The sequence below is a fragment of the Trachypithecus francoisi genome, unplaced genomic scaffold, assembly GCF_009764315.1.
Source record: "Trachypithecus francoisi isolate TF-2019V2 unplaced genomic scaffold, Tfra_2.0 Lachesis_group14, whole genome shotgun sequence".
NCBI lineage: Eukaryota > Metazoa > Chordata > Mammalia > Primates > Cercopithecidae > Trachypithecus > Trachypithecus francoisi.
The window spans coordinates 57,797,746-57,822,627 of record NW_022681459.1 but is presented as its reverse complement, the minus strand read 5'-3'; the positions used below and the strand labels follow the sequence as shown (position 1 = coordinate 57,822,627).

At 52.2% G+C, this 24,882-nt stretch overlaps 2 protein-coding genes across 27 annotated transcripts in view; both read left to right on the top strand.

The window, feature by feature from the left end:
• PARVB (parvin beta) overlaps positions 1–5,585 on the top strand; it is a 144,028-nt gene extending 138,443 nt beyond the window's left edge. For 2 of the 5 annotated variants that reach the window (XM_033233676.1, XM_033233679.1), the window contains exon 13: positions 1,268–1,898. In XM_033233676.1, coding sequence (XP_033089567.1) covers positions 1,268–1,344 — 77 coding nt within the window. In that variant the 3' untranslated portion in view covers positions 1,345–1,898. Of the gene's footprint in view, positions 1–1,267 lie in introns of all 5 variants that reach the window. The other 3 variants (XM_033233677.1, XM_033233678.1, XM_033233675.1) reach the window with 3 other exon arrangements.
• Positions 5,586–14,956: 9,371 nt separating this feature from the next.
• PARVG (parvin gamma) overlaps positions 14,957–24,882 on the top strand; it is a 68,476-nt gene continuing 58,550 nt past the window's right edge. For 11 of the 22 annotated variants that reach the window (XM_033233673.1, XM_033233672.1, XM_033233671.1 and 8 more), the window contains exons 1-7: positions 14,958–15,070; positions 15,441–15,619; positions 16,945–17,111; positions 19,729–19,793; positions 21,988–22,090; positions 23,308–23,448; positions 24,738–24,853. In XM_033233673.1, the coding sequence (XP_033089564.1) occupies positions 16,991–17,111; positions 19,729–19,793; positions 21,988–22,090; positions 23,308–23,448; positions 24,738–24,853 (546 nt within the window). In that variant the 5' untranslated portion in view covers positions 14,958–15,070; positions 15,441–15,619; positions 16,945–16,990. Of the gene's footprint in view, positions 15,071–15,100; positions 15,243–15,440; positions 15,620–16,944; positions 17,112–19,728; positions 19,794–21,987; positions 22,091–23,307; positions 23,449–24,737; positions 24,854–24,882 lie in introns of those variants that run through there. The other 11 variants (XM_033233656.1, XM_033233653.1, XM_033233659.1 and 8 more) reach the window with 7 other exon arrangements.

Genomic DNA, 24,882 nt, shown 5'->3' with positions numbered 1-24,882 from the left:
GGTTCAGGGGTCACAGAAGGGGAGTCCTATCCCTGGGCACAGGTGCTAAGGGGTGGCCGTGGTTAGCAGGGTCTGGCAGGGGTGTGAGGGTTGAGTTCTGTTTGTCCAGCGAGGCTGTCTCGAAGTTCTCAGAGCTCAGACCTGGGGGCTGTTGAGTGGGGGCATCGGTGCCAGGCTGCTGCTCTGGTCTCCCTGTGAGTCCACCATGGGAGTGGACTCAGAGGGGGCCAGGGAGTGACAGCCCCCACCCCTGGGAGCTGCTCTGTCCCTTCTGCCCCCCCTCACCTTGGCCACCTCCAACTCCGTGGCTGCCATCCTCGCTCCCCTGCCTCCACTGGGCTGTTGGGAGCTGGGGTGGATCCTTCAGGCCAGGGGGAGACCCTGGGATCCCCTGGGGAGAGCCCTGGGTGTGTTCCCAAGCCCACCAAGCCGAGTTCAGCCCTGCTTTTGCTCTGACAGCACACTTGTGGGCAGGTCATTTCTCCACAGTGAGTCTTGGTCCTCTTTGTAAAACGAGAGGGAAGGAAAGGAGGCTGTGTGGGCTCTGATGAGGGTGTGCAAGTTGAGAAACTCCACGCCTGGTGACAAGGTCAGTTGCTGATTCTTAGCGTCCACCCCACCTGCTCTCTCAGTAACAGATGTCGTTTCTTGCTCTTGTGATCAGGGCTAAAGCACAAGGTCATCCTGTGGCTGCTTTTGGATCACAGGGAGTCAGGACTCAAAGGGCCTCGAGCATTATCTGGTCCAGGCCCGTTTTACAGAGGAAGAGTCTGAGCCCCAAATCACGGAAGTCACTTAGAGGTCACAGAGCAAGTGAAATGAACAAGGTGTCTGATTCCCAGGAAGGTTCTTGGCCACCCAAAGAAAGTAGCCCAAGACTTCCAGGGCCCCAGATGGAGCCGTCAGGTCCATTAAGTGTTACTGGGGTTTTTGGTCCCAGTAAGTGTCATTAGCCATGTCCCCCAACCGGTCCTTAGACACATCCTGATGCCGATCCAGGACGGGCTGTGGAAGTGTCTCTGTTTTTGTCACCCCAGGTGTCTGTCCCGCAGGGTATCAGCCCGCATTGGGAGCTCTCACACGACCTGTGTGTTTGGGGAGACGCTGCCCAGAGCGTCCTGGATGTGGTGGTGGCAGGTCTTTAAGGGGAAGCACTCTGTGTGGACGCAGCAGCTGGTGTCATGCTGGAGACATGGCTTCTGAGAGTACCTACTGCAATGACAGGAGGATGGCTGGGTCTCTGAGGTTTCTATGTTTCCTTCTGCAGACGTGGTGAACTTGGACCTCAAATCCACCCTGAGGGTTCTTTACAACCTGTTCACCAAGTACAAGAATGTGGAGTGACGGGGGAGCTGTGGACGGTGGCAGGAGTGTCCCAGCAAGAAAGGCGACGTCTGTCTGTGCCCTGTGCCTTTCCAGGGAGCCAGGTGCCATGGGCTTCTGGTCCAAACTGTGTTGACTGTCATCCCCACCCCACCCCTACCTCAGGCCTGCACCACCCCCTGCCTCTTTTGGTTGTTGTTCTTAATCTCCCTTCCATGTAATTCCCAGTGGGCGAGAGCCTTTGAAAATGCAGGATTCTAAACACCCGTGCTTGCGTTTGAGGCCTCGCGTCACTCAGTTGCATGGGATGATGAGTCCGTTATTGTCTGCCTTGGCCGAAAGATGGAAAAAAGCCTGAAGCCCAACCCACAGCTGGTTGAGAGCACCCTGCATTCCACCTGATGGTGCAATTAGCAATCACAGGCCTTCAGAAGTACAACATCAGCTCAGCAGGAACGCCAGCTCCCTGAGGACCCAGGCTTGATGATTCACCGGGAATCCCCGGTGATCTTCTGGGCTGGGCTCTCCTTCCAAGTGACGCCTATTTAATAAAAGGGTTTTGCAGTTTGAAAAACTTTAAAGTCCCGGAAGCTTAGATGTGACATGAGTGTCCTCCACCCACATTCCTGTGGCTTCTTGGCCACTCATTGTTGTTTTAATGTAGCTTTCGCACGAACATCTAAGACTCAGGATGGCCCAGCTCCCACAGGCATTGAAAGGAGCTGTTTGCTGGGGATGTTTCTTAATTTCTTGCTGTGGTTGAGGGGCTGGGTCTGGAGATGGCTCTAATTGTGCTGCTTGAGACAGCTTGCACCCCAGCTTTCCCCTTCAGAGGCCCTTTTTGGGAACGAATGCGTCTTCGGAAACTTCAAAATGAGTTGGTGCGTTGGTTCACTGGCTCTGTGTAGTAAAGTGCCGCAGGTGAGGGACTGAGACATCAGAGAGTTACATCCTCAGGCCTTTCGCCTTGGTGTGTAGATGCCGCTTCCCCCAGTGTCTTCACACGGTCTCCCCTCTGTGTGTCTGTGTCCTCACTGCCTTTTTTATTTTATTTATTTATTATTTTTTTTGAGACGGAGTCTTGCTCTGTCACCAGGCTGGAGTGCAGTGGCGTGACCTCGGCTCACTGCAACCTCTGCCTCCCGGATTCAAGCCATTCTCCTGCCTCCACCTCCCAAGTAGCTGGGACCACAAGTGCATACCACTAGGCCCATCTAATTTTTGTATTTTTAATAGAGATGGGGTTTCACCGTGTTGGCCACGCTGGTCTCGATCGCCTGACCTTGTGATTCGCCCACCTCAGCCTCCCAAAGTGCTGGGATTACAGGTGTGAGCCAGCGTGCCCATGCCCAGTATTTTTTTTTTTTTTTTTTTTTTTTTGGAGACAAGGTCTCACTCTGTCACCCAGGAGTAAAGTGGTGCCACCTCAGCTCACTGCAGCCTTGATCTCCTAGGCTTAGGAGATCACCTCAGCCTCCCAAGTAGCTGGGACCACAAGTGCATACCACTAGGCCCATCTGATTTTTGTATTTTTTGTAGAGACAGGATTTCACCGTGTTGTCCAGCCAGGCTGGTCTCAAACTCTTGGGTTTGAGCGACCCACCCACCTCAGCCTCCCAAAGTGCTGGGATTGTAGGCACTAGTGGCCATGCCCAGCCCGACCCCCTCTTCTTAGAAGGGCTGCAGTCCTATTGGATTAGGGCCCACTTATATGACCTCATTTATCTTGATTACCTCCATAAAGACCCTGTCTCCAAATACCATCACGTCGGAGGGGCTGGGGTTAGGACTTCAGCATGTGGATTTGGAGGCGGGGGGCATAATTCCCCTTGTAACAGGAGGATGTGAAGTGTTCATCTCACTCTCCCTGTAGCCCTGAGAGCATCTCCCTTTAGAGTATCCTATAAAAGGAGTTGCTGCTCACTCAGTTATGAGCTGTTCACCCCCTCGCTCACCCCAGCTCTGCAGAGAATTGGGGATCCCATCGGCCATGCTTTCTGGGCTGGCCTCTGGTCGCAGTGGCTCCCTCGCTGTGGCGGCCCCCTCCCCAGCTCCTTCCCAGGGTTATGGCCCGCCGACCCCCTGGGATGCACCTGCAGCAAAGTGGCCCCCTTCCTTGGCATCTCTCAGCATTCTCTGTAGTGAGCCTGGCCTTTCTGATCTTGTTAGCTTTTTGTCTTCCTGCGGCAGATCAGAGCTGTAGAGTAAGTTTTAATATGAAATTGAATGCCAACACCAAAGTTTTAGAAAACAGTTTAATATTCCCCCTCAGTTCCGGCTGTTGCTAGGCTGGGGATGGTTTCAGAATAGCCATTTTGATGGAGGTGATTTCCCAGCGGGGGAAAGAAATAATTAAAACAGCATTACCGTGTCTCCTGCGGAATGCAGTGACATTAAAGAGCCACACTGACAAAAAACCTGGGACTGGAACGTTCTGTGCTGCCTGCATGGCACGGACAGGATCACGGCCCCCTGGAGCTGGTGGAACGGCCCGGCCTTGCCCTGCTCCCACGTGGGCCTGGAGAGGGCGCTGTGCCTTCCTGGGGTTCGGGATTTGAAAAGAACAGAGCTTGGCCAGGCGCAGTGGCTCATGCCTGTAATCCTAGCACTTTGGGAGGCTGAGGCAGGTGGATCACTCGGGGTCAGAAGTTCGAGACCAGCCTGGCCAACATGGTGAAACCCCGTGTCTATTAAAATACAAAAATTAGCTGGGCATGGTGGCACATGCCTGTAGTCCCAGCTACTTGGGAGGCTGAGGCAGGAGAATGGAATGAACCTGGGAGGCAGAGGTTGCAGTGAGCTGAGATCATGCCACTGCACTCCAGCCTGGGTGACAGAGTGAGACTCCGTCTCAAAAAACAAACAAACAAAAACAGAGCTGCAATTTTCAGCCAAAATGAGCAGTCCCGGCCCATTCTGTGTCATCAGAGGGGAGAGGCCAGTGACTCTGGGAGGGGGCTTCGCCTTCCCAGGGAGGTCCTGGCAGCCCCCATCTGGGAAACACGTGCCCTTCCTCGTGTCCATGTCACACTCTTCTGGGTTTCAAGTTGAACAGTAAAAGGAATCATAAGATCTGTAGGGAAGCTACACAGGCCTCATGTTTCACAACAGGGACCCTTAAAGGCCATGGTTCCAGCAAAGGATGGGATTTTTTAAAATTTTGAGATAAGATCTTGCTGCGTTGCCCAGGCTGGAGTGCAGTGGTCATTCACAGACGCACCTGTAGCAGACTACAGCCTTGAACTCCTGGGCTCAGGTGATCCACCTGCTTCTGCATCCCGAGTCCCTGGAACCGCAGGTGCACGCCACCACACCCGGCTTGGATGTGATCTTTTGTCCACATTCTTTTCCAGTTGGTTCAAAGGTGTAGGTGTGCCTTTTGCATACCTGGGGAGGGTCCCGTTAAGCTTGACTTCTCTCATTTTTCTCCATTCACCCTCAGTTTGAGTCCGAAATCATAGCATGGCCTGGACAGATGCGTCAAGGGGCCGGTTCCAAGGCAGAATTTAGGGTGAACTCGATTCCTCTAGGCTCGGGATGAATGGCTGCTGGGACATGAGGCTTGGGTGTGAGATGCCCTGTGTGCTGCTGCTCTTGGTTCTTAGTTCAGAGAAGTTCTGGGACCCTTCCTCCTCCCAGCACCACCTTTTCAGTGAATGGTTCTTTGAAGAGGAACCCTGGTCCATAGGAACTAAGTGAAAGCAAGGCCGTGTATGTCCACTCATGGGGACAAACATCCAGTACAAGGGGGTCTCAGGTCTGCAAGGCCCGAGTGGACGCTCGGACAAGGGCAGGAAGGTATTTGCTGGTTCTCCTTCTCCGCGTGACATGTCTCTCAACCCACACCAGCTAGCGGAGCCTCCCGCAGTTTCAGTTCCCCTTTGACACCCACACAGTGTTATGCAAGCACTGAGCCCAGAGCCCCGCTGGGCCATGGTGTCCTAATTGGAGGTGACAAAGAGCAATTTTATTTTAAAGCGACTGAATCCTTTCCCCCCGTTTTGTGTGCCAGTATTTTGCTGTCTTCTTAATTGTTTTAAGCAATGTTTACTTTAGATTCCTGGATGTTAAATAAAACCCACGAAAACCCTGGCCATGCTGTTGGTCAGGCCCACCTGGCTGCGCTTTTGGGAGCAAGCGCTTTTTGGGAGCTCACTGCAACACCAGGCAAACACTTCTTAAGCCAGAGATGCCATTAGGGCAATGCCACGTGGCGTCACAGTATGCTATTATTTATTCCAATAAAGAACTCGTGAGCATGGGCCTGTCCACCGTCTTTGTTTGGCTGCTGTTTTTATCTTTTATGCATTTAGCATTCATAGGTGGTGCCAGCCAAGTAATAGGTGCCAGGGCCTTGTGACTCCACCCAGCCCTGCTTCCCGGGGCCTTCCAGTTGGACAGGAGCTGGGGGAAGAGCCGGTTCACAGCCCTTTGTGGGGGATGGGACTTTGGGAACCCTAAGCTTCCGCTGGCACCACAAGGAGAAAAGGGCAGCAGAGTCACAGCTGCAGGTGAGTAACAAAGGCTCATCTGCCCCTCTGCCTGGGTCCACACCATACACACACAAAGCTAGCGACCAAGGGCACAGGCTGCATGAAGGTGGTCTCCTTACTCTTCATGCTGTGATGTCACAGGGCCTTGCATGCTGACCAGTAATTGACCGCTCTTGACTCTGCAAGGCAAAGGACCCCTGTGTGACAGAGATGGTGGCCTGCCCTCCGTGCTGGCCCTGCCATAAACCCTCCTCGGCACAGGTCATAGCAGGCTTCAGGCGCATCAAACTTTATGAAATGATGATAAAATTGTGACTATTCCAGGATGGGTAGACTGGAGAGAAAGGCAGCCATACTATTAAAAAAAAAAGAAAAAAGAAAAAACTAACGATTATAAACTGCAGATGGAAGGAATCTGGGCTTTGGAGAAGTGCCTGGGTTTGTGTCCACCTTTGTCCTTGTGTGACTGTGACTGCAGGGAGCAAAGTAGCCCACAGCTTCCAGCTGAGGGTTCTGAAGGACAAAGTCAACCTCCTTCCTCCAAAGTCAGCCATCCTCAGCGGAGAGGGAGCTTCTGCCCCTTGGGGGATCTTTGGCAATGTCTGGAGACAGTTTGGGTTGTCACAGCTCGGGAGGAGGCGTTCTGGGCCGGTAGCTGGTGGGGCCCAGGTTACTGCTTAACGTCCCGCAGTGCCCGGGACAGGCTCCCTTCTCCCCAGCAAAGAATCACCTGGCCCCCATGTGCACTGTGCTGAGGTTGGGAAGCCCTGCTTCCCAGGTCCTTGAGCCGGCCTGTCTTCGCCTGTGCTTTTATTGGGTAGGACTCAACTGTTACTATTGATGGGGATAAAATATTGTCCACTGAGATGCCGAGTCTTTGAGGCCAGCAATGGTGCAGAACCTTTTGGGGATCTTCCAATTGGTTCTGTTCAGCAGTCATTTACTAAGGGTCTGGTTTGTCCAAAGCTGGGGCAAGTGGCCAGTGAGAAGAGTGTCCCCTGCCCTTGAGCCGGTGGAGTGAGAGGCAATGCCCAGAAAGGAGGGGTGCGGGTGGGGCAGGGGAGTGGTTACCTGTCTGGAGAGGGACAGCTGAAGCCTGGAGACGGTGCGGTGGAAGCCAGTCTTCAAGAAGGAACAGCACCTGGGTGCTTCAGGTGGACCGGAGTAGGGACTAATCCAGGTGGCTTTAATTCTTTGTCTATTATAAAAATTGGTTTTGGGCTGAGTGTGGTGGGCTCTGACTCACGCCTATACTCCCAGCACTTTGGGAGGCCGAGGTGGGTGGATCACTTGAGGCTAGGAGTTCAAGACCAGCCTGGCCAACATGACAAAACCCTGTGTCCACTAAAAACAAACAAAAAAACCCACAAAAAAAATAAAAATTAGCTGGGCATGGTGGCACACACCTGTAATCCCAGCTACTTGGGAGTCTAAGGCATGAGAATCGCTTGAACCCGGGAGGCGGAGGTTGCAGTGAGCTGAGATCACCCCATTGCACTCTAGCCTGGGTAACAGAGTGAGACTCTGCCTCAAAAACAAAAAAGAAAAGTGTAGGTGACATAGGACAGTTCTGAAGATGCTCTTAGACTGACCTGATTCTCCAACTTTCTCACTTGTTGTTCTCAAATATAACTGCAGTCTGGGCACAGTGGCTTACGCCTGAAATCCCAGCACTTTGGGAGACTGAGGTAGGCGAATCGCCTGAGGTCCGAAGTTCAAGACCAGCCTGGCTAACATGGTGAAACCCCATCTCTACTAAAAATTTAAAAATTAGCCATGCTTGGTGGCAGGTGCCTGTAATCCCAGCTACTAGGGAGGCTGAGGCAAGAAAATCACTTGAACCCAGGAGGCGGAGGTTGCAGTGAGCTGAGATTGCACCATTGCACTCCAGCCTAGGCAACAAGAGGGAAACTCAGTCTCAAAAACAAAACAAAACAAAAATTGCTTCTGTCCCATTCTTTCAGGCCGATGCACTGGCATGAGCTGCATGCCCCCAGGAAGGCCCCTCAATTCAGTCGTCACCTCCCCAGGGGGCTGTGGTGGGGAAGGGGCTCTCTGCTTAGGTCAGGGCCCCTCCTTTCCTGGTGGCCAGTCTCTGGGGAAGTGACATTCCACTGCCACTTGCTCTCAGATGTGGCAGAACTGGCAGAATCTGAGAATCTCGAGAAGGAAGGGACCTTCTGAGGTCACCTCCGTTCATCCTTACCCAGGCAGGAGCTCCCGGCCACTGCAGGCCCGGGAATCTCTGTTCCTTCTGCAAGGACAGTGCCCTGAGGTTGGGCAGCTCGGAAGTAGTGAGGTTTTCAGTGGAAACCTGCTCTTTGGGGTTTAAATTTGACTTAATACATCATCATCATCTTCACCAGGGTGAGGCTTTGCCCTGGGGCAGGGGGCAGGGAATCCGTGTCCAACACAGTAGGACCCTGGAACGTTCATTTGGTCAGTGTGTTTTGGGAGCCTGCTGTGTGCCGCTGAGGTGTTGGGCGTGGGGCGGTGGGGGTGTGCTAGGGCACAAGGACCGGGAGAGAGTGGAGCGGCAGGGGGGCAACACATCGAGGCCAATGAGGAAATGCAGCTGGGGGCAGGTCTGGGATGAAGATGCAGCAGAGGACTGCATCTATGCATAGAGGCAGGTAGGGAAGTCTCTGACACCAGAGAATTGGGGCAAAGGCCCCATATTCTTCCAGTCCCCAGCGCCTCGGATTTAGGTGGTTATGTGGCTGGTCCCAACAGCTGGGACGTGGTCACGCCGGACAGCTTTTGTCACTTCTTAAGGCAGACCGTCACCTTAAAGTATCCAACACCTTTGTGGATGTTTGGTGTGTTTTCAAAACATCCACACAGGGTTCTGATGTTCTAGATGGCTTTGGAATGTAGTGCTAGATTTCCTTCCACAATCCCATTCTTAAAAAAAGTATTGCCAAGGTGAGCCTGAAACACTGTTTCAGAAAGCAGGGAAGCACAGTTATCCCTGGTGTCCTCTGTGGAGTGAATCTGGGACCCTGGAGGATACCAAAATCTGAAGATATTGAAGTCCCTGATATCAAACGGCACAGTATTTGCATATAACCTATGCACATCCTCCTGCATACTTTAAACCAGCTCTAAATTACTTATGATACCTAATACAATGTAAATGCTATGTAAATAGTTGTTACACTGTATCACTTAGGGAATAATGACAAGGAGAAAAAATCTGCATGTGTCTGGTACAGATGCCATTGTTTCTTGATATTTTTAATTCATGGTTTGTTAAATCCATGAATGTGCAACCAAGGACATAGAAGGGCCAACTGTACTCAAGGAATGATGGGGACGTGTCAAGAGGACAGAGGCACAAACAGCATCCACATTTTGGATACTTCAAGCATCTGAAGGAGCAATGTGGAGTATAACACATTGGACTGGTTTTTAATTCATGCACTTTGAGTGATATTAAACTAGGATGAGAGCAAAGGCTTTTTTTTTATTTTAACATTTTACTTTTAGATAGTTTCAAACTTGCAGAAAAGTTGCAGGAATACTACAAAGACTTCCTATGTGTATTAATCCATTCTCATGCTGCTAAAAGAGACATACGCAAGACTGGGTAGTTTTAAAGGAAAAAGGTTCAATGGACTCACCATTCCACATGGCTGGAGAGGCCTCACAATGATGGCAGAAGGCAAAGGAGGAGCAAAGGCATGTCTTACATGGTGGCAGGCAAGAGAGTGTGTTTAGGGGAACTGTCCTTTATAAAACCATCAGATCTCATGAGACTTATTCATCATCATGAGAACAGCACAGAAAACCCCGCCCCCATGAGTCAATTATCTCCCACCAGGTCCCTCCCATGACACGTGGGGATTATGGGAGCTGCAATTCAAGATGAGATTTGGGTGGGGACACAGCCAAACCATATCACTATGTTTACCTGGAGACTCATGAATGTTAACATTTTACTTTATCCTCTTTACTCTCTGTCTATCCCCGCCTGTCTGTCTGCCTCTCTCTTGATATAATAATAATGATATATATTTCTTTAGACACACACATTTACCTGGTGATAGATACATTTTCTGAATCTTTGAGGGTAAGTTGTAGGCACTATATCCTCTTCACCTCTAAATACATCAGTGTATGCTTCCTAAAAGTAAAGACATTCTCTTCCATAATCTCAGTATGTGTCCAAATGAGGAAATAACATTGATACAATGGCATTGTCTAATCTACAAACCTTAATTATGTTTTTTTCCAATTGTCTCAATGATGTCCTTTATACCAAAATAAGAGGCAGGACATGGCATTGAGTGAGTTGTCCTATCTCTCCAGCCTTCTGTAATCTGGAGTGGCCCTTCGGTCTTTCCTTATATTTCATAGCCTTGACTCTTTGGAGAATGCAAGCCAGTTATGTTCCAGAATGTGTTGCAGCTTGGGTTGGTCTAGTATTTTCCTTGTGATTAAATCCAGGTTATGCATTTTCGGCAGAAGTGATGTGTTCTTCTCAGCGCATCGTTACCAGGATGTCATGTTGATTGGTCTAATTTCTTTTTTTTTTTAAATTAAGTTCTAGGGTACATGTGTACAATATGCAGGTTTGTTACATATGTATACATGTGCCATGTTGGTGTGCTGCACCCATTAACTCGTCATTTACATTAGGTATATCTCCTAATGCTATCCCTCCCCCCTCCCCCCACCCCACGACAGGTCCTGGTGTGTGATGTTCCCCTTCCTGTGTCTATGTGTTCTCATTGTTCAATTCCCGCCTATGAGTGAGAACATGCGGTGTTTGGTTTTCTGTCCTTGCGATAGTTTGCTCAGAATGATGGTTTCCAGCTTCATCCACGTCCCTACAAAGGACATGAACTCATCCTTTTTTATGGCTGCATAGTATTCCATTGGTCTAATTTCTTATGATATTCATTTTGATTACTTAGCATGTGAGCACACATCTGTGGTCCCAGCTACCTGGGAGGCTGAGCGGGGAGGATCACTTAAGCCCAGGAGTTCAAAGCTGCAGTAAGTCTTGATCACACCACTGTACTCCAGTCTGTGTGACAGAGTGAAACACTGTTTCTATTTTTAAAAAAATATATATTAGTAAATATAGTGTTTATCAAGTTTGTATACTAAAAAATGTAATTCTTCTTTGTAATCAATCAATATTTATGAGGAAAGAATTTTCACTTTTGGAGTTACCTTTCCGTCAGGAATAACTAGGAACCTCTACAAAACATACGAAACAGTTACTTCAGACATTGGACATGCCTTTGCTCCCCCTTCAACTTCCACCATGATTGTGAGGCCTCCCCAGCCACGGTGGAACTGTGAGTCCATTAAACTACCTTTCTTTATAAATTACCCAGTCTTGGGTGTGTCTGTTTTAGCAGCATGAAAACGGACTAATAGACATAGGAACTCTTTGTGCTTTCCTGCAGCTAAAAGTAAAATATTAAGAGGCGAGTCAGATCTGTGATCCCCAAGAAAAGGGTGGCAAGTGAGGTGAGCCCTACCCTGCCCTTAGCTTTCTGCTTGGACATAATTCCTGGACTGTGCTGTAGTCAGGGGGACCCAGTAAGTGCCCGGTCTCACTGATTTGAGGAGACAAAGATCAGAGCTTGAGGAGATGACGCTTATTAAAAAACAGACATCGAAAGAATATTTCTGCCAGAAAAATTCCAACACTTCTTAAAGAAATACAACAAAATTCAGCACCCAACAACATAAACATTTAATGTCTAGCATTCAATAAAACATTCTTACACATATAAAGAAGCAGGAAAACGTGACCCACAATTGGGAGGAAAATCAGTCCACAGAAGCAGACCAGCAAATGACAGAGGTGGGAGATGCTACAGGACAACTGACCTGATGTTTAAAAAATGTTAGTATCATGGAAGATTGTTCTAGATTGAAGGGCTCTAAAGAGACATGAAAACCAAATGCAATCACGTGTGAGATGTGATCCCTGAATGGATCTTGGAGTTAAAAAAAAAAAAAAAAATACAGCTGTATAGACACTTTTTGAAGCCTTGGTGAAATTTGAATGTGGATGAAATATTAGAAAACCTTCTATCAATGCTAGTTTTCTTAGGCGTCATAATGGTACTGTGTTATGCAGGTGAATGTATTTTGGAGAAACCTTCTGAAGTATTTCGAGATATCATCCCTAAAGTGATATGATCCCTGCAATTTATTTATTTTTATTTTATTAATTTTTTAAAAGTTTTAGTTGTGGTTAAAAATACATGTAACATAAAATTTACTGTCTTAACTATTTTTAAGTATACAGTTCAGTAGTGTTAGGTATATTTGCACAGGTATATTTCATACTGTGTCTCTGAAATAAAAAAGACTGGAATAATTCCCTTCTATCCATGCCTTTCTCTTAATTGGGGTTTGGGGGTGCTTGGACTTATCTCCATGTTACTCTTCCAATTCTTAGAGTCCCTCTCTTCCCCTAAACAATGCTGTACACACAGGAGGCTGGGTGAGTTGTGGATTTAGTATGTTGTAACTCTACATCATACAGGATTAGATTCCGCATTGATTTTTACATCAGCCCTGCAGCCCCAAGAGATAAGAGATGCTTTGAGGGCTATCAGAGAACTCCCTGTATTCTGAACATACCTTGAGCTGAGAATGTAAAGCCCTGGGACTGTCCTTTTCTTGCTTTAAACTCTTTGGTGTGATGATAACAAGCTCAACCCACAGTCCTTAGATAACCTGTGCTTGTATTGCGTATGGAAGCCAAAACTCTGCCAAAGCCGCAATTTAATAGGTACTTAGTTCTGAGTGATGACAGGTAATTATTTTGCCATCACAGGCTACGATCTATTAGAACTCCATTCTCTAACAGTTACTAGGTCCTCACTGCCTTGAAATCAACCAGAACAAGTAACCAATCCCAGTTCCCATCCTGGAGGTCGTGTTGCCTGCAGTTGTTTCTGGTAACAAATCCGAGGTTAATTGGGATTCCATTGCCGATGATTAGGGCCTCTTCAGTTGTTTGGAGGAGAAAGGAATCTGATACGGGAAACTTTGTGATTCCCAAGCCATTGGAAGGCTGGAGGCAGCGCCTCCAGCAAGGACTTGTGGAAGAATACTGCAGAACTGGGTCCTGCAGGAAGCTGCCGAGTGAGGCTGGCCCTAGAAGCATGCTTTCTGGGTTAAATGCTTTAGGTTCACCTCTGCAGATCCACTCCCCACCATGTTCTCTCCTGACATTTATGGACCACAGCAGGGGACTTCTTTTCTCTGGCTTCTGGCTGGATGTGGCCAGGGAGGCCCTGGCAGGAGGGAGGAGAGTGAGGCCTGGTCATTGATTCACCCAGCTGTGCCCTTCTGCTGGGTCACCATGAGCTGGCTGTGTCCCTCTACCAAAGGCCACAGCTCCTATCCTGAGGCCCCTCTTAGAGCTTTAGTGATTCTGTTCTTGGACTCTGCCACCCACTCCCTCCTTGCCGTCTAGGTTTTTTTTTTTTTTTTTTTTTTTGAGACGGAGTCTTGCTCTGTCGCCGGGGCTGGAGTGCAGTGGCCGGATCTCAGCTCACTGCAAGCTCCCACTCCCGGGTTCACGCCATTCTCCTGCCTCAGCCTCCCGAGTAGCTGGGACTACAGACGCCCGCCACCTCGCCCGGCTAGTTTTTTGTATTTTTTAGTAGAGACGGGGTTTCACAGTGTTCGCCAGGATGGTCTCGATCTCCTGACCTCGTGATCCGCCCGTCTCGGCCTCCCAAAGTGCTGGGATTACAGGCTTGAGCCACCGCGCCCGGCCTGCCGTCTAGGTTTTAAAGAAGTAACGGCTCCCCCATATTGCTAGCCTGGGTTGCAGCACGGTTTTCTTCTGGGTTCCTTTAACCCTGCCCCGGCTGTCCCTTTATTAAACAGTCTTCAGTTAGCACATGGGAAAGCGCCGTCTCTTGGCTGCTGGGACTGGGGCTGCTACACCTACATGGCTGTGATCCAGAGTCAGAAGCCACCACCAGAACCACTGGATCCGGAGCTGAGCTGAGCCTGCTACACACACCCCAGCAAAATAGGTCCTGCATGGTGGCTCCTCTCCCCACCTGCCACAAGCCCCAGTCCAGCACGGGCACATCAGAATGGCAGGGACCGAATCATGCACCTCAGTTTCTTCCTCTGTAATATGGGGGTGATGATTGTACCTACCTCACAAGGAAGTTTCCAGTAAAATGAAAGCCCTTAAAATTATGTTTGTTTCATCACCAATGACTCCATAAATATTAGCAACAATACCAGTACTAAGTTTTGTCATTTTTATATTAACTTCTCGTAAACAACCATACTTTCCTGCTCTCACATACTCCTTACACCTACATTCCACCTCATTTAGCCACTTTCTGCCTAACCTGTCAGAAAGGGTGGATAGCTTCCCAGTCACCTATTGCTAGGGAAACACCATTTCAGCCCAGATGGTGAAGATTCCAGCTCGAGAGACCAGCTTGGGTCTGAAGTGTTTCTCTGACTATCTGCTGTGCTGAGATCTCTCCTTCTCGAACCCTTCTATGCCTTTGCATATGCTGTTTTCTCCACCTGCCACGTTCTCACCCCTTCTTCTACTGCAAACTCCTATGCAACCGTCAAGGCCCCATTCTCCTCTGGAAAGCCTTCCGGATCCCCTCGGCAACAACAACCATCAATATTTATTCACTGAGCCCACTTCGTACCAAGCATTGTTCTAGACACGGGTATGTAACCGTGATTGAGAGAGACCATAGCAGCTCCTGAGGAGCAAAGGTCTGGTGCGGAGGCAGGCGTCACACACCAGCTGACCGACCAGCTGAGCCAATAATGCCATGGGTTTAAGTGCTGTGAAGGAAAGCTCCAGGGGCCATGGTAAATAATTATAGGGAGGACCTACTTCAGGGAGGGCAGTCAGGGAAGGCTTCCCAGAGGAGGAGGCATTTAAGCAGGTGTGAAGGATAAAGACTCAGCCACGTGAAAACTGGGGCAGGGGCTTCTAGGTGGAGGGAACAGGACATGTGAAGATAACAAGGCAGGGAGGCAGGTGGTCGCTGTGGCCGGGAGAGAGGTTGGGGGATGAGGACGCAGGTGTGGCTGGCAGCTTACTTATGCTGGGGCTCATGGGCTGGGTTTCACAGCCTGGATTTTATTTTAAGAGCTATTGGGCGCCGTTGGTGGGTTTGAGTGAGTGGGGACAGGAAGTGACTCACTCCTCCGAGGGCTTGTGGGAGACTCAGCTCAGGGGCAGGCAGGGGGCGTGGGGAAGGCTGCAGCTCAGAGTCCAGGTAGGAGGCTCCCGCGTGGTCCCCGGAGAGGAACGGTCCTGGCCCAGGGCGGGGTGTGGAGGTGGCAGGATGGCGGTGCAGGATAGAGCGTGGAGGCCAGGCCGACAGGGTGCTGGTGGTGGGTTGTAGCGGTCGACCCCAGGCTCTGGCCTAAGTAGCTGCCATTTTGGAGGTGAACAGCCTGCGGGGAAACTGGCGTGATTTGGGGCAGGCGTGGAGAGGGAGAGAAATGGAAGCATTGAGTTTAAGTGCCCTGCAGAACCCCTGGGGCCCAGGCGGCACGGCGGGCGCTCGGGCTCCGGGCAGAGCTTTCTGGAGGTTTGTGGCAGCTTCACTTTCACGACATCCGCCCCCTTGGGCCCTGCTGCAGAGAGGAGGAAGCTCCTGCCCGCTGAGCGGGCCTTGGAGGAAGTGAGCAGCGGGGCTCCTGCCTCCTGGCCTGGTCCCCAAAGCCCCCAGAAGAACCCGGAACCTGCTTTCTTTCGGAACCCAGGGACCACACTTTGCACCCAGTAGGCCTTCGTTTTCCTGCGTGGAGAAAGCAGTTGGGTGAGTTCTGGCATCGGGGCCACCATACTTGGGTGCTGGAGGTCTTGGAGGGAGGGGCCCAGACACCACCTGGGAAGGATCCCAGAGTGCAGTCCCAGCTGAGGCCACCTGGGGAAGGGAGTCGGTAAAGTGGGACCTTGAGTCCCCATGGCCCCTCCCGCTGCCCCTGCTCAGAGGCTGCTTGGAGTCCTCCCACCCTGTTCTACGGAGGAGTTACTGTCCCTGAACTTCAGTCAACCCCTCCGTCTCCAGGTGAAGAAACTGAGGCCCTAGGGCCAGGAAGGGGCTTGCCCAGGCTGCTGATCCCTTTGGGCAGCATCGAGTCCAGGCCCTCCTTGTAAGCTTGCATCCAGGACCAGAGAGGGCAGGGGGTTTGCCCAACGTCACACAGCACGAGTGAGGAGGAGCTGGCCTGGGACCCAGGCTTCCTGATGCCCAGGCCGGGTGCTTTCGTCTTCTCTGACCATGGCCCTCAGCTTGGGGATTAAGGGGCTGGGAGTCAGTTGGGTTCCCCACCACCTCCACACTACAGGGCAGCAGGGAGTCTGGCGTCCCCCACCCCAGGCTGGCTGCTGGTCTGACACGAGTGGCTCCAGTCGAGTGAATGCCTCCGTCTCCCACAGCTCTGGGGGCTCCCTGCTCTGGCCACCAACTTCTGCCGTGTGATCTCCCACCCCAATGTCTGACTGAGTTTGAAAACACTGAGAAGACCCAGGGGCTGAAGAGGGAGGAAGAGGGAGGCCAAAAGGCGCCAGCCGAGCTGGCGAAGCCTTTGCGGGAGAGGAAGTGAGCCAGGGGAACCGGAAGGAGGGCTGGGCTGGCCTCTGGGTCTGCCCCTGTCCCGGGCATGTGGCAAGCCCAGCCTTCTGCCCATAATGAGGATAAGGAAGATGAACAGTGCCCCTGTCAACCCTGGCCCTTCCGGTTTATGGGATGGGAGATGTCACCATTCCACGCATCCACCTCAGCCAGCCCCACACAGGCTGACCAGGGAGGTTTCCCTTGAGCTCAACCTGACAAGCTCTGAGGAGTGAGCTGTACCTGCTTTGTCCTGACGGTCTGGGGTGGGGTGGGGGTCCCTGGGTAGAGGGCTGGGGGCTGCAAGAGCGTGGTGGGCAGCCGCTCTGCGCCTGCCTGAGGAAGGACCACTTCCCCACCAAGTCTGCTTGGCTGTGTCCGCCCTCAGCTTCTGTGCCTTTTTCTACCCCGTCACCCCCCAAGGGTTGGTTCAAGGGCTCTTTCTCACAGGGCCCGTACCCCCCGCCTAGGCTGGCATGATGACGTGCCCCTGGAGCCCAGCTTCTACCCTCCTTCTCTGCCTCTAGGTCTAGAGGAAATGAGGGGCTCAGTGACTTTGGGGTTTCTCAGACCATGACGTCCTCTCCCGCCTCCTCTGTACAGGATTGGGAGGTGATGGAGCTGGAGTCCTTGTACGACCTGCTGCAGCTCCCCAAGGGGGTGGAGCCCCCAGCGGAGGAGATGCTCTCACAAGGTGTGTGCCCATGCGGGTCTGAGGGTGGAGGGTGAGGATCTGCATGGCAAGAGCGAGCCTGGCCATGCCTGGGACATGCAGTGCCTTCCCAGCTGTCAGCTGAGTGCCCAATTCTGCTCACCCCTGCCTCCGCCTTCTGCTTTATGCTTGACCCAACTCCTCCTCCTGGAACCTTCTGCAGAGCTAGAACCTCTTCTCTCCAGGTGAGAGACGGTGTGGATTACGATGGTGAATACCGATTGCTCTCGTCCTGGGAGCCTTCTGTGTGCCTCTGCTACACCAGCACCTGTTACCTGTAGCAACTCGTTTATTCCCAAGGATGGGCGTCATTGCCTACTTTATACAGATGGGGAAACTGAGGCACAAGGGATAACGTGCCACAGCAACAGGAGACTCTTAGCAAGTGGCGGAGCTGAGTTCTGAGCCCAAGGAGGGTGGTCCCAGAACTGGGGTTCCACACACACCACACAGCGATGCCCACCCCACAGTGATGCCCATCAGGCAGCAATGCCCACCCCACAGCGATGCCCACCAGGCAGCGATGCTCACCCCACAGCGATGCCCACCAGGCAGCGATGCCCACCCCACAGCGATACCCACCAGGCAGTGATGCCCACCCCGCAGCGATGCCCACCAGGCAGCCATGCCCACCCCACAGCGATGCCCACCCCACAGCGATGCCCACCAGGCAGCGATGCCCACCCCACAGCGATGCCCACCAGGCAGCGATGCTTTGCAGAGTGTGGGGCTCCTGATGTGCTCCCTTCACACATGTGGGTCTCTTTCAAAAGGGGTGAGCATAGGATGGAGCAATTCAACAAGTGTGGGTCACCCTTTCAGCAAAGTTCTGTGTCATGAGCTCTTTGGGGGGTTGGCGGCCACAGTCCCTGAAACCTCCCTTCTAGGAGATGGCTCAAAAGAAGGACGGGCGCAGGTGCCCAGAGCTGTCACCCTCCCTGTGTTCTCTGAAAGAAACAAAGGAACAACAGCGCAGCAGGAAGCAACCAGCTGGCCCAGGGGGAAGGGCTTTAGGTGAACTCATTGGAATTCATGTAACCACAAAAACGTAAATGTGCTGACAAAGAAAACGTGTGAAATAATTTAAGGGAAGGGAACAGAATGCAGCTTTCTCCAACTCCTGTGAATACCGCCTTTTAATTTTTATTTATTTTTTTCTTGAGACAAATCTTGTTGTGTTGCCCAGGCTGGAGTGCAATGCCACGATCTCGGCTCACTGCAGCCTCCACCTCCCAGGTTCAAGAGATTTTCCTGCCTCAGCCTCCCAAGTAGCTGGGATTATAGGCACCTGCCACCACACCTGGCTAATTTTTGTATTTTTAGTAGTGACGGGGTTTCACCATGTTGGCCAGCCTGGCCTCAAACTCCTGACCTCAAGTGATCCACCCGCTTCGACCTCCCAAAAGTGCTGGGATTACAGGCGTGAGCCACCGCGCCCAACCCTGAATGCCACCTTTTAAGTAGGTGTTATGGAGCGAGAACTCCAGCGCCAACAGGGTCGCTGGTGCAGCAGGTGAGACCCCAGAGGGGACAAGCTTGGTCCAGAGTCACCTGGCTGGCTTCTTCACCGTCTGGTATTCTGTGTTTAAACCATTGAAGATTAGAAAGTGTCCTGAGGAAAGTTGCTGAGTTAGGATAGTAGGACTTAGTTACCACAAAAAAAAAGAAAAAAAAATGAATTTTTTGTTTTACAATTGATTTAAGATACTTAAAGTTCTGGCAAGCAGAGCTGGGATATTGGATGATTCAAGTGGCAGGAAGTCTGCTCCAGGAAGGGACAGCACCATATTCATTCATTCGTTTGTTCGTTCATTCATTCATTCATTCACTCACTCACCTGCTCACTAGCCCAAGCATTTGCCCAGAGCCTGCCCTGTGCTGGGCACATCAACCCATGATGCTGTTGCCTTCCCATTCGTCAGAAGACACGGGGCTGGGTAGTACTTGAAGGTTTTCTGAATGTCTAGGAAAAGCCTTTATTGGAGTCACGTGAGAGACGATGCATTTTGTGAATTTAGGCAAGACAGTCCCCACTGCTGGCTCAGTTTCCCCCCATGTACATTGGAACTAGTTGATCTCAGAGGTCCTTCTCAGCCCTGACATATTGTGGGTTCTGTGAGTCTAGAATGTGGGCAGATGCTGGCCATGGCCTTGGGGAAGGGGAGCTACTGGGCCTCTAAGGGCTGCCCCAGGGAGTCTGACTACGAGAGGGGCCATGGAGGAGCCTGGCAGACCTGGGGTAAGTCCCACCTTTGCCCTTTAGAGCCTGGTGAGCCTGGGCACCACCTCCCCTCTCTGGCTGGGGTTTCACTTGACCTAAATAGGTAGGGTTCCCAGATAAAACATAGTATTGCCCAGTTCACTTTGAATGTCAAGTAATCAAGAAATAACTTCCGAGTTCATGTCTCAAAGTATAAATGCCGCAGTGTCTGAGGATGAGCTGGTGTTTGTGAGGGAAATGAGGGAAAGCACACTGGGGCAGAAGTGGCAAGGCCAGTGCGCCCGGGGCTGTGGTGCCAGACTCTGGGTGACCTGCAGGGAGCGTGGCCAAGCACCCCACAGGGTCCCCACACGCTTGTCATACCCCCTCTGCTTCCAGGAGGAAAGAAGAGATACCTGCCACCCACTTCCCGAAAGGACCCCAAATTTGAAGAACTGCAGAAGGTACAGCAGCGCCCACAGCCCTGACTTCCCTGGGTGCCTCTTCTTGTCAGACCAGGCAGCGGCCTCCACGGGGCGGGGACAGCAGGCCGCCCTCATTCCTTGACCTCAGGCTGGGGTGTGGCAAACCCTGAAGACCCCTGGGAGGCCTGTTGAATGGAGCAAGTCACCCACAGAGCCTGCATGGACAAACATCTATTGAGCACCAACTGTGTGCCTTCATATACACCATCCCAGCAACCTCATGGGATTTGAGGGGAATCTATTGTCCCCTACATCCTGGGGACAGGACAGACAACGAGGCTTAGACAGGTGACCTGATCTGTCAGGGGCATGCAGCTGCCCATTACGGAGCTGTGGTTTGACACGAGCTGCCAGCCCCTAAGCCGGTGTTCCTCCCCAGCTTGGCTGCCCAAGGTGTAGGAGAACTGGTGAGGTGGTGGCGGTGGGCCTGGGTCACCCTTGCTCAGTTCTCTCCTTGGTCATGGGTCTGCTGCTATGGCCACTGGACCAGCTGGGCACAGGTGGGCTCCAGGCCTCTGTTTCCCTCAGCCTCTGTGTCTTCAGTCTCCACATGGCCTGTCTGTTGCCTCCTCCAGGGAGGCCTCCTGGCCTACACCATCTTCCCTACCCAGAGGCTTTCTGGGCCATTTTCCATCATCCTTCCTATTCCCTCCATCCATCCACCTTTCCCACCTTTGGCCAGCACACTTGGCCCAGCCCTGTGCCTGGCACTGGGGACACCATCCATGGTCTTGCCTGGAAGACCTGGAGGGGTGCTGACATGTCATCCCAGCTCAGGCTCCTCCAGAGGCTGATCCTGAGACAAGGATTTGGGTGCCAGTAGTTGAGTTGGGAGATTATGCCAGGAGTCATGGGAGGGAAGGGGCCAATATATGGTTAGTAATGGAGCTGGTCATGGTTCTGGGGGCTCAAGCCTGCTGGGTATCCTGGAACCAGCATAGAGCAGGCTCAGAGCATTCCCGAGGGGCGATGGAGCTGGGGTGTTTTACACCACCCCCTGACAACCTCCTGACAACCTTTAGTGAACAGCTGCTCTCTGAGAAAGGGCTGGGCCTTGATTCCCTGGCACTCTGACCTTTTGAGCACAAGCAGAGTGGGGACAGCTTTGAGCAGAGCTGCAGGTGGGAGCTGGGCCAGTAAGCACCAGTCAAGGAAGGGGCAGGGCATCAGCAGTTCCTGCATTAGCTTCCTAGGGCTGCTGTAACGTGAGTGCAGACTGGATGACTTAAACCACAGAAACCTGTTGTCTTACAGTGCTGGAGGCCAGAGGTCGTCAACCAAGGGGTTGGCAGGATCGGCTCCTTCTGGAGGCTCTCAGGGGCCCCGTCTCCTCCCTTCCCCCCCAGCTCTGATGGTTGCAGCATCCTGGGCTCTCAGTTATGGATGCATCGCTACAATTCCCACCTCCATCTTCACGTCCAATGTCATGTCTCTCATTTCCTCCTGGGACCTCAGTAGGAACACCTTTAACATCCATATTTCTGCAGGCCGGGTGCGGTGGCTCACGCCTGTAATCCCAGCACTTTGGGAGGCCAAGGCAGTTGGATCATGAGGTCAGGAGATCGAGACCATCCTGGCTAACACAGTGAAGTCCCATCTCTACCAAAAATACAAAATATTAGCCAGGCGTGGTGGTGGGCACCTGTAGTTCCAGCTACTTGGGAGGCTGAGGCAGGAGAATGGCATGAACCTGGGAGGCAGAGCTTGCAGTGTGCCGAGACCATGCTACTGCACTCCAGTCTGGGTGACAGAGCGAGACACTGTCTCAAAAAAAAAAAAAAAACATGTTTCTACTGACCATCTCTTCAGGGCAGTCTAGACTTTTTCTATCAAGTGTTCATTGTCCAATTCTTTCCATTCCCCAAGCCACTTCCCCATTTTTAGGTATTTGCTATGGTAGTTTAGTTCCTGGTACTAAAACCTCATACATGATAATGACAGCCCCACGCTGCTCAGGTTTGTGATGAAGAGAAGCAGGGAGTCTGCAGGAACCCAGAGCAGGCCCCTAACTCAGCCTGGGAGATCAAGGAGGGCTTCCCAGTGGAGGTGACATTTGACCAGGTCTTGAAAGATGGGTAGGAGTTGGCAGGCGAGAGGCGGGCATTCCAAGCCAAGTGTAGGGCCAGGTGAGAAGCCCCCATCCCCCCAAAAGTTGTCCCCTTGGGGCCTGCAGGTGCTGATGGAGTGGATCAACACCACTCTCCTCCCCGAGCACATTGTGGTCCGCAGCCTGGAGGAGGACATGTTCGATGGGCTCATCCTGCACCACCTATTCCGTAAGTGTCTGTTTCTGGGGCTGCCTGGGCCTTGGCCCCATCCCCCTGACCTGGCCCTACAGCTGGGCTCTCTCCCTCGGTCCCCGCAATGACCCCAGGTTTAGGGACCCCCTGTCTCACTTTCTAGATGGGCCTGGGCTGGGGAGATGGAGGCGCTGTCCATGGCCCACGAGTGAGGGGGCCGAGCTGGGGCTCAGGCTGGGGCTCTGACACCTGGGTCGGTGACCTTTCCACCACACCACACTGCCTCTCCAACACTTATTGAGTGCCTGCTGTTTTGAGGTGCTGGGAGGTAACAAAAGAACCCATGGTCCCTGCCCTCGGGCTGTCCCAGGCTGCTGGAGAGAAAACGGGCAGTCCTGGGTGGCTGGGGACAGGGCTGGGCTCCTGCCTCCGTGTTCCTCCTCAGTCTGGAAATCTCCAAGGGCCTTTGCTGGGGGTGTGCATTCTTAGGGCCTCTTCCTGGCCCCGGGCAAGTGTCCCCACAAGCCCCAGAGTTACCTTCTCCCTTTGCCCTTGTGTGGTCATGTCTGGTCTACGCATCTCTTCTGCACACAACTGTGGTCTTGGAGGCTACAGATAGGAGTCCTACAGATAGGACATGATTCCATGTCCTCAGCACTTCGCCTGGGGCCAGCCTCCGCAGTGTTCACCCAGCTCTTTGGAGATGGGCTGTACAATTCCACTCATGCGGCTAGCACTTCTGGTCATGTCCCATGTAGCAGGTGCAATTCATCCTCAGAATAGCCCTGTGCTGTTACTATCCCCATTTAACAGATGACTAAAGTGAGCCTCTGAAACGCTCATAATTTGTCCAAAGTCTCATGGTTAGGGAAGCAGGGGGTTCAGGATAGAAGCCTAGGAGTGTAGGCTTTAACCACAAGGCCACACTGCCCTGCAGAGATGAAGTAGACACAGCTGTGCAGAAGAGCAAGGGATGCAGGCACAGGCTGATCAAGGTGAGTTGGGCTGTCTCGACCAGCTCAAGGGGCTGAGACTTGCTCATATCATGTGGCCTGCATGCCCCACCAATTCCTGGGAACTGGAGGGCATACCTGGTTGAGGCTGTGGGTGTGGCCCAGGGTCCAACACCAAGAATGAGCTCTCCAGACCCATGTTCTCTGAAGCACCAGGCAGGCTCAGCCTCTTGGAGGGTCCCCAGGTGCTCTCTGAGCTGCCCCCAGCCAGGGGCCCTCACCACCCTCTCCTGCCTCCAGAGAGGCTGGCGGCACTCAAGCTGGAAGCAGAGGACATCGTCCTGACAGCCGCAAGCCAGAAGCACAAGCTTGCGGTGGTGCTGGAGGCCGTGAACCGGAGTCTGCAGCTGGAGGAGCGGCAAGCCAAGTGGAGCGTGGAGAGTACGTGGGCCACAACCTGGCCACCCCGGGGGTGTGTGGGGCTGCTGGGGTCCTTCTGCTCCAGGCTTCTCACTCACCAGGAAGGCGTGCTCATCCTCCCAGCAGGAGTACAACCTGGGAGTCAGGAAGGAGGTAGAAGCCTCGGGCAGCCACAGTCAGTCATCTGGCAGAGCAGCCAACAGCCCAGCACATGTCTGTGCCCCGGAGGGTGTTACTGCAGCAAAGTGCAGCCCAAGGGTAGCAAACGGTCTCGTGGAGAATGACAGTCACTGCTGAGTTCCAAGCACCATGATCGGCCCATCCTCACTCTCATTTCATTAAAGTATTGGAATATCTGCAGGCCCTGCTTGTACAAAAAATGAGTGTGCCTGGCTGGGCACGGTGGCTCCTGCTTGTAATCCCAGCACTTTGGGAGGCCGAGGTGGGTGGATCACCTTAGGTCTCAGGAGTTCGAGACCAGCCTGGTCAACATGGTGAAACCCCATCTCTACTAAAAATACAAAAATTAGCCGGGTGTGGTGGCAGGTGCCTGTAATCCCAGCTACTCAGGAGGCTGAGGCAGGAGAATTGCTTGAACCTGGGAGGCGGAGGTTGCAGTGAGCTGAGATCGCGCCAATGCACTCCAGCCTGGGCTACAAGAGTAAGACTCCATATCAAAAAAAACACCAAAAAACAAAAGAGTGTGCCAAACACCTAAAATTCCCTACCCCACCTGGTTCATAGTTTGGTATAATTTCTTTCCCTTCAATTCTCTATATCCCCTCAACCCCCATCCCAGGTGAGAAAACTGAGGCTGAAAGAAGTTAAGCAGCTTCTCCAAGGTTGGGTGGTGAGGATTTAAGAGTCAGTTTTCAAACCCAGGTTTTGTTGGGTCACATGCGCCTGCATTCGCAACCTGTAAGGTCTCACAATCCGTAATTGATGTTGATGAAATCAACCTTGAATTAAGTCACATTGAGCTGAAACCTAATGATCGTTCAGCCAGTGCCTTCCAGAGGTCACTTGGTTTTTTCCAATTGTAAACAGTGCTGCAGTGAACATCTTTGTGTCTAGAGCTCCTTCCACAAGGTAGATCGTACCCCTGGGCTGTATTCTAAGAAGAGGGATGACGGGGTGAAGTGTGATGGTTTTTAGGTTCTGAGCATGTATCTCCAGGTCTCTGCTCTGCAGAAGGCTGGACACAGACCTCCTTCATCTGCAGATGGTTGTTCTGACAATGAGGAAGGCTGCATTTGGCTGCACGTTTTGGCGGCCCCCTGGGCTCTGACCTGTCTCCACTCTCTTCCCAGCCATCTTCAACAAGGACCTGCTGTCCACCCTGCACCTTCTTGTGGCCCTGGCCAAGCGCTTCCAGCCCAACCTGTCCCTCCCAACCAACGTCCAGGTGGAGGTCATCACCATTGAGGTAGCAGCTGGGCCCCCAGGGATTTGTAA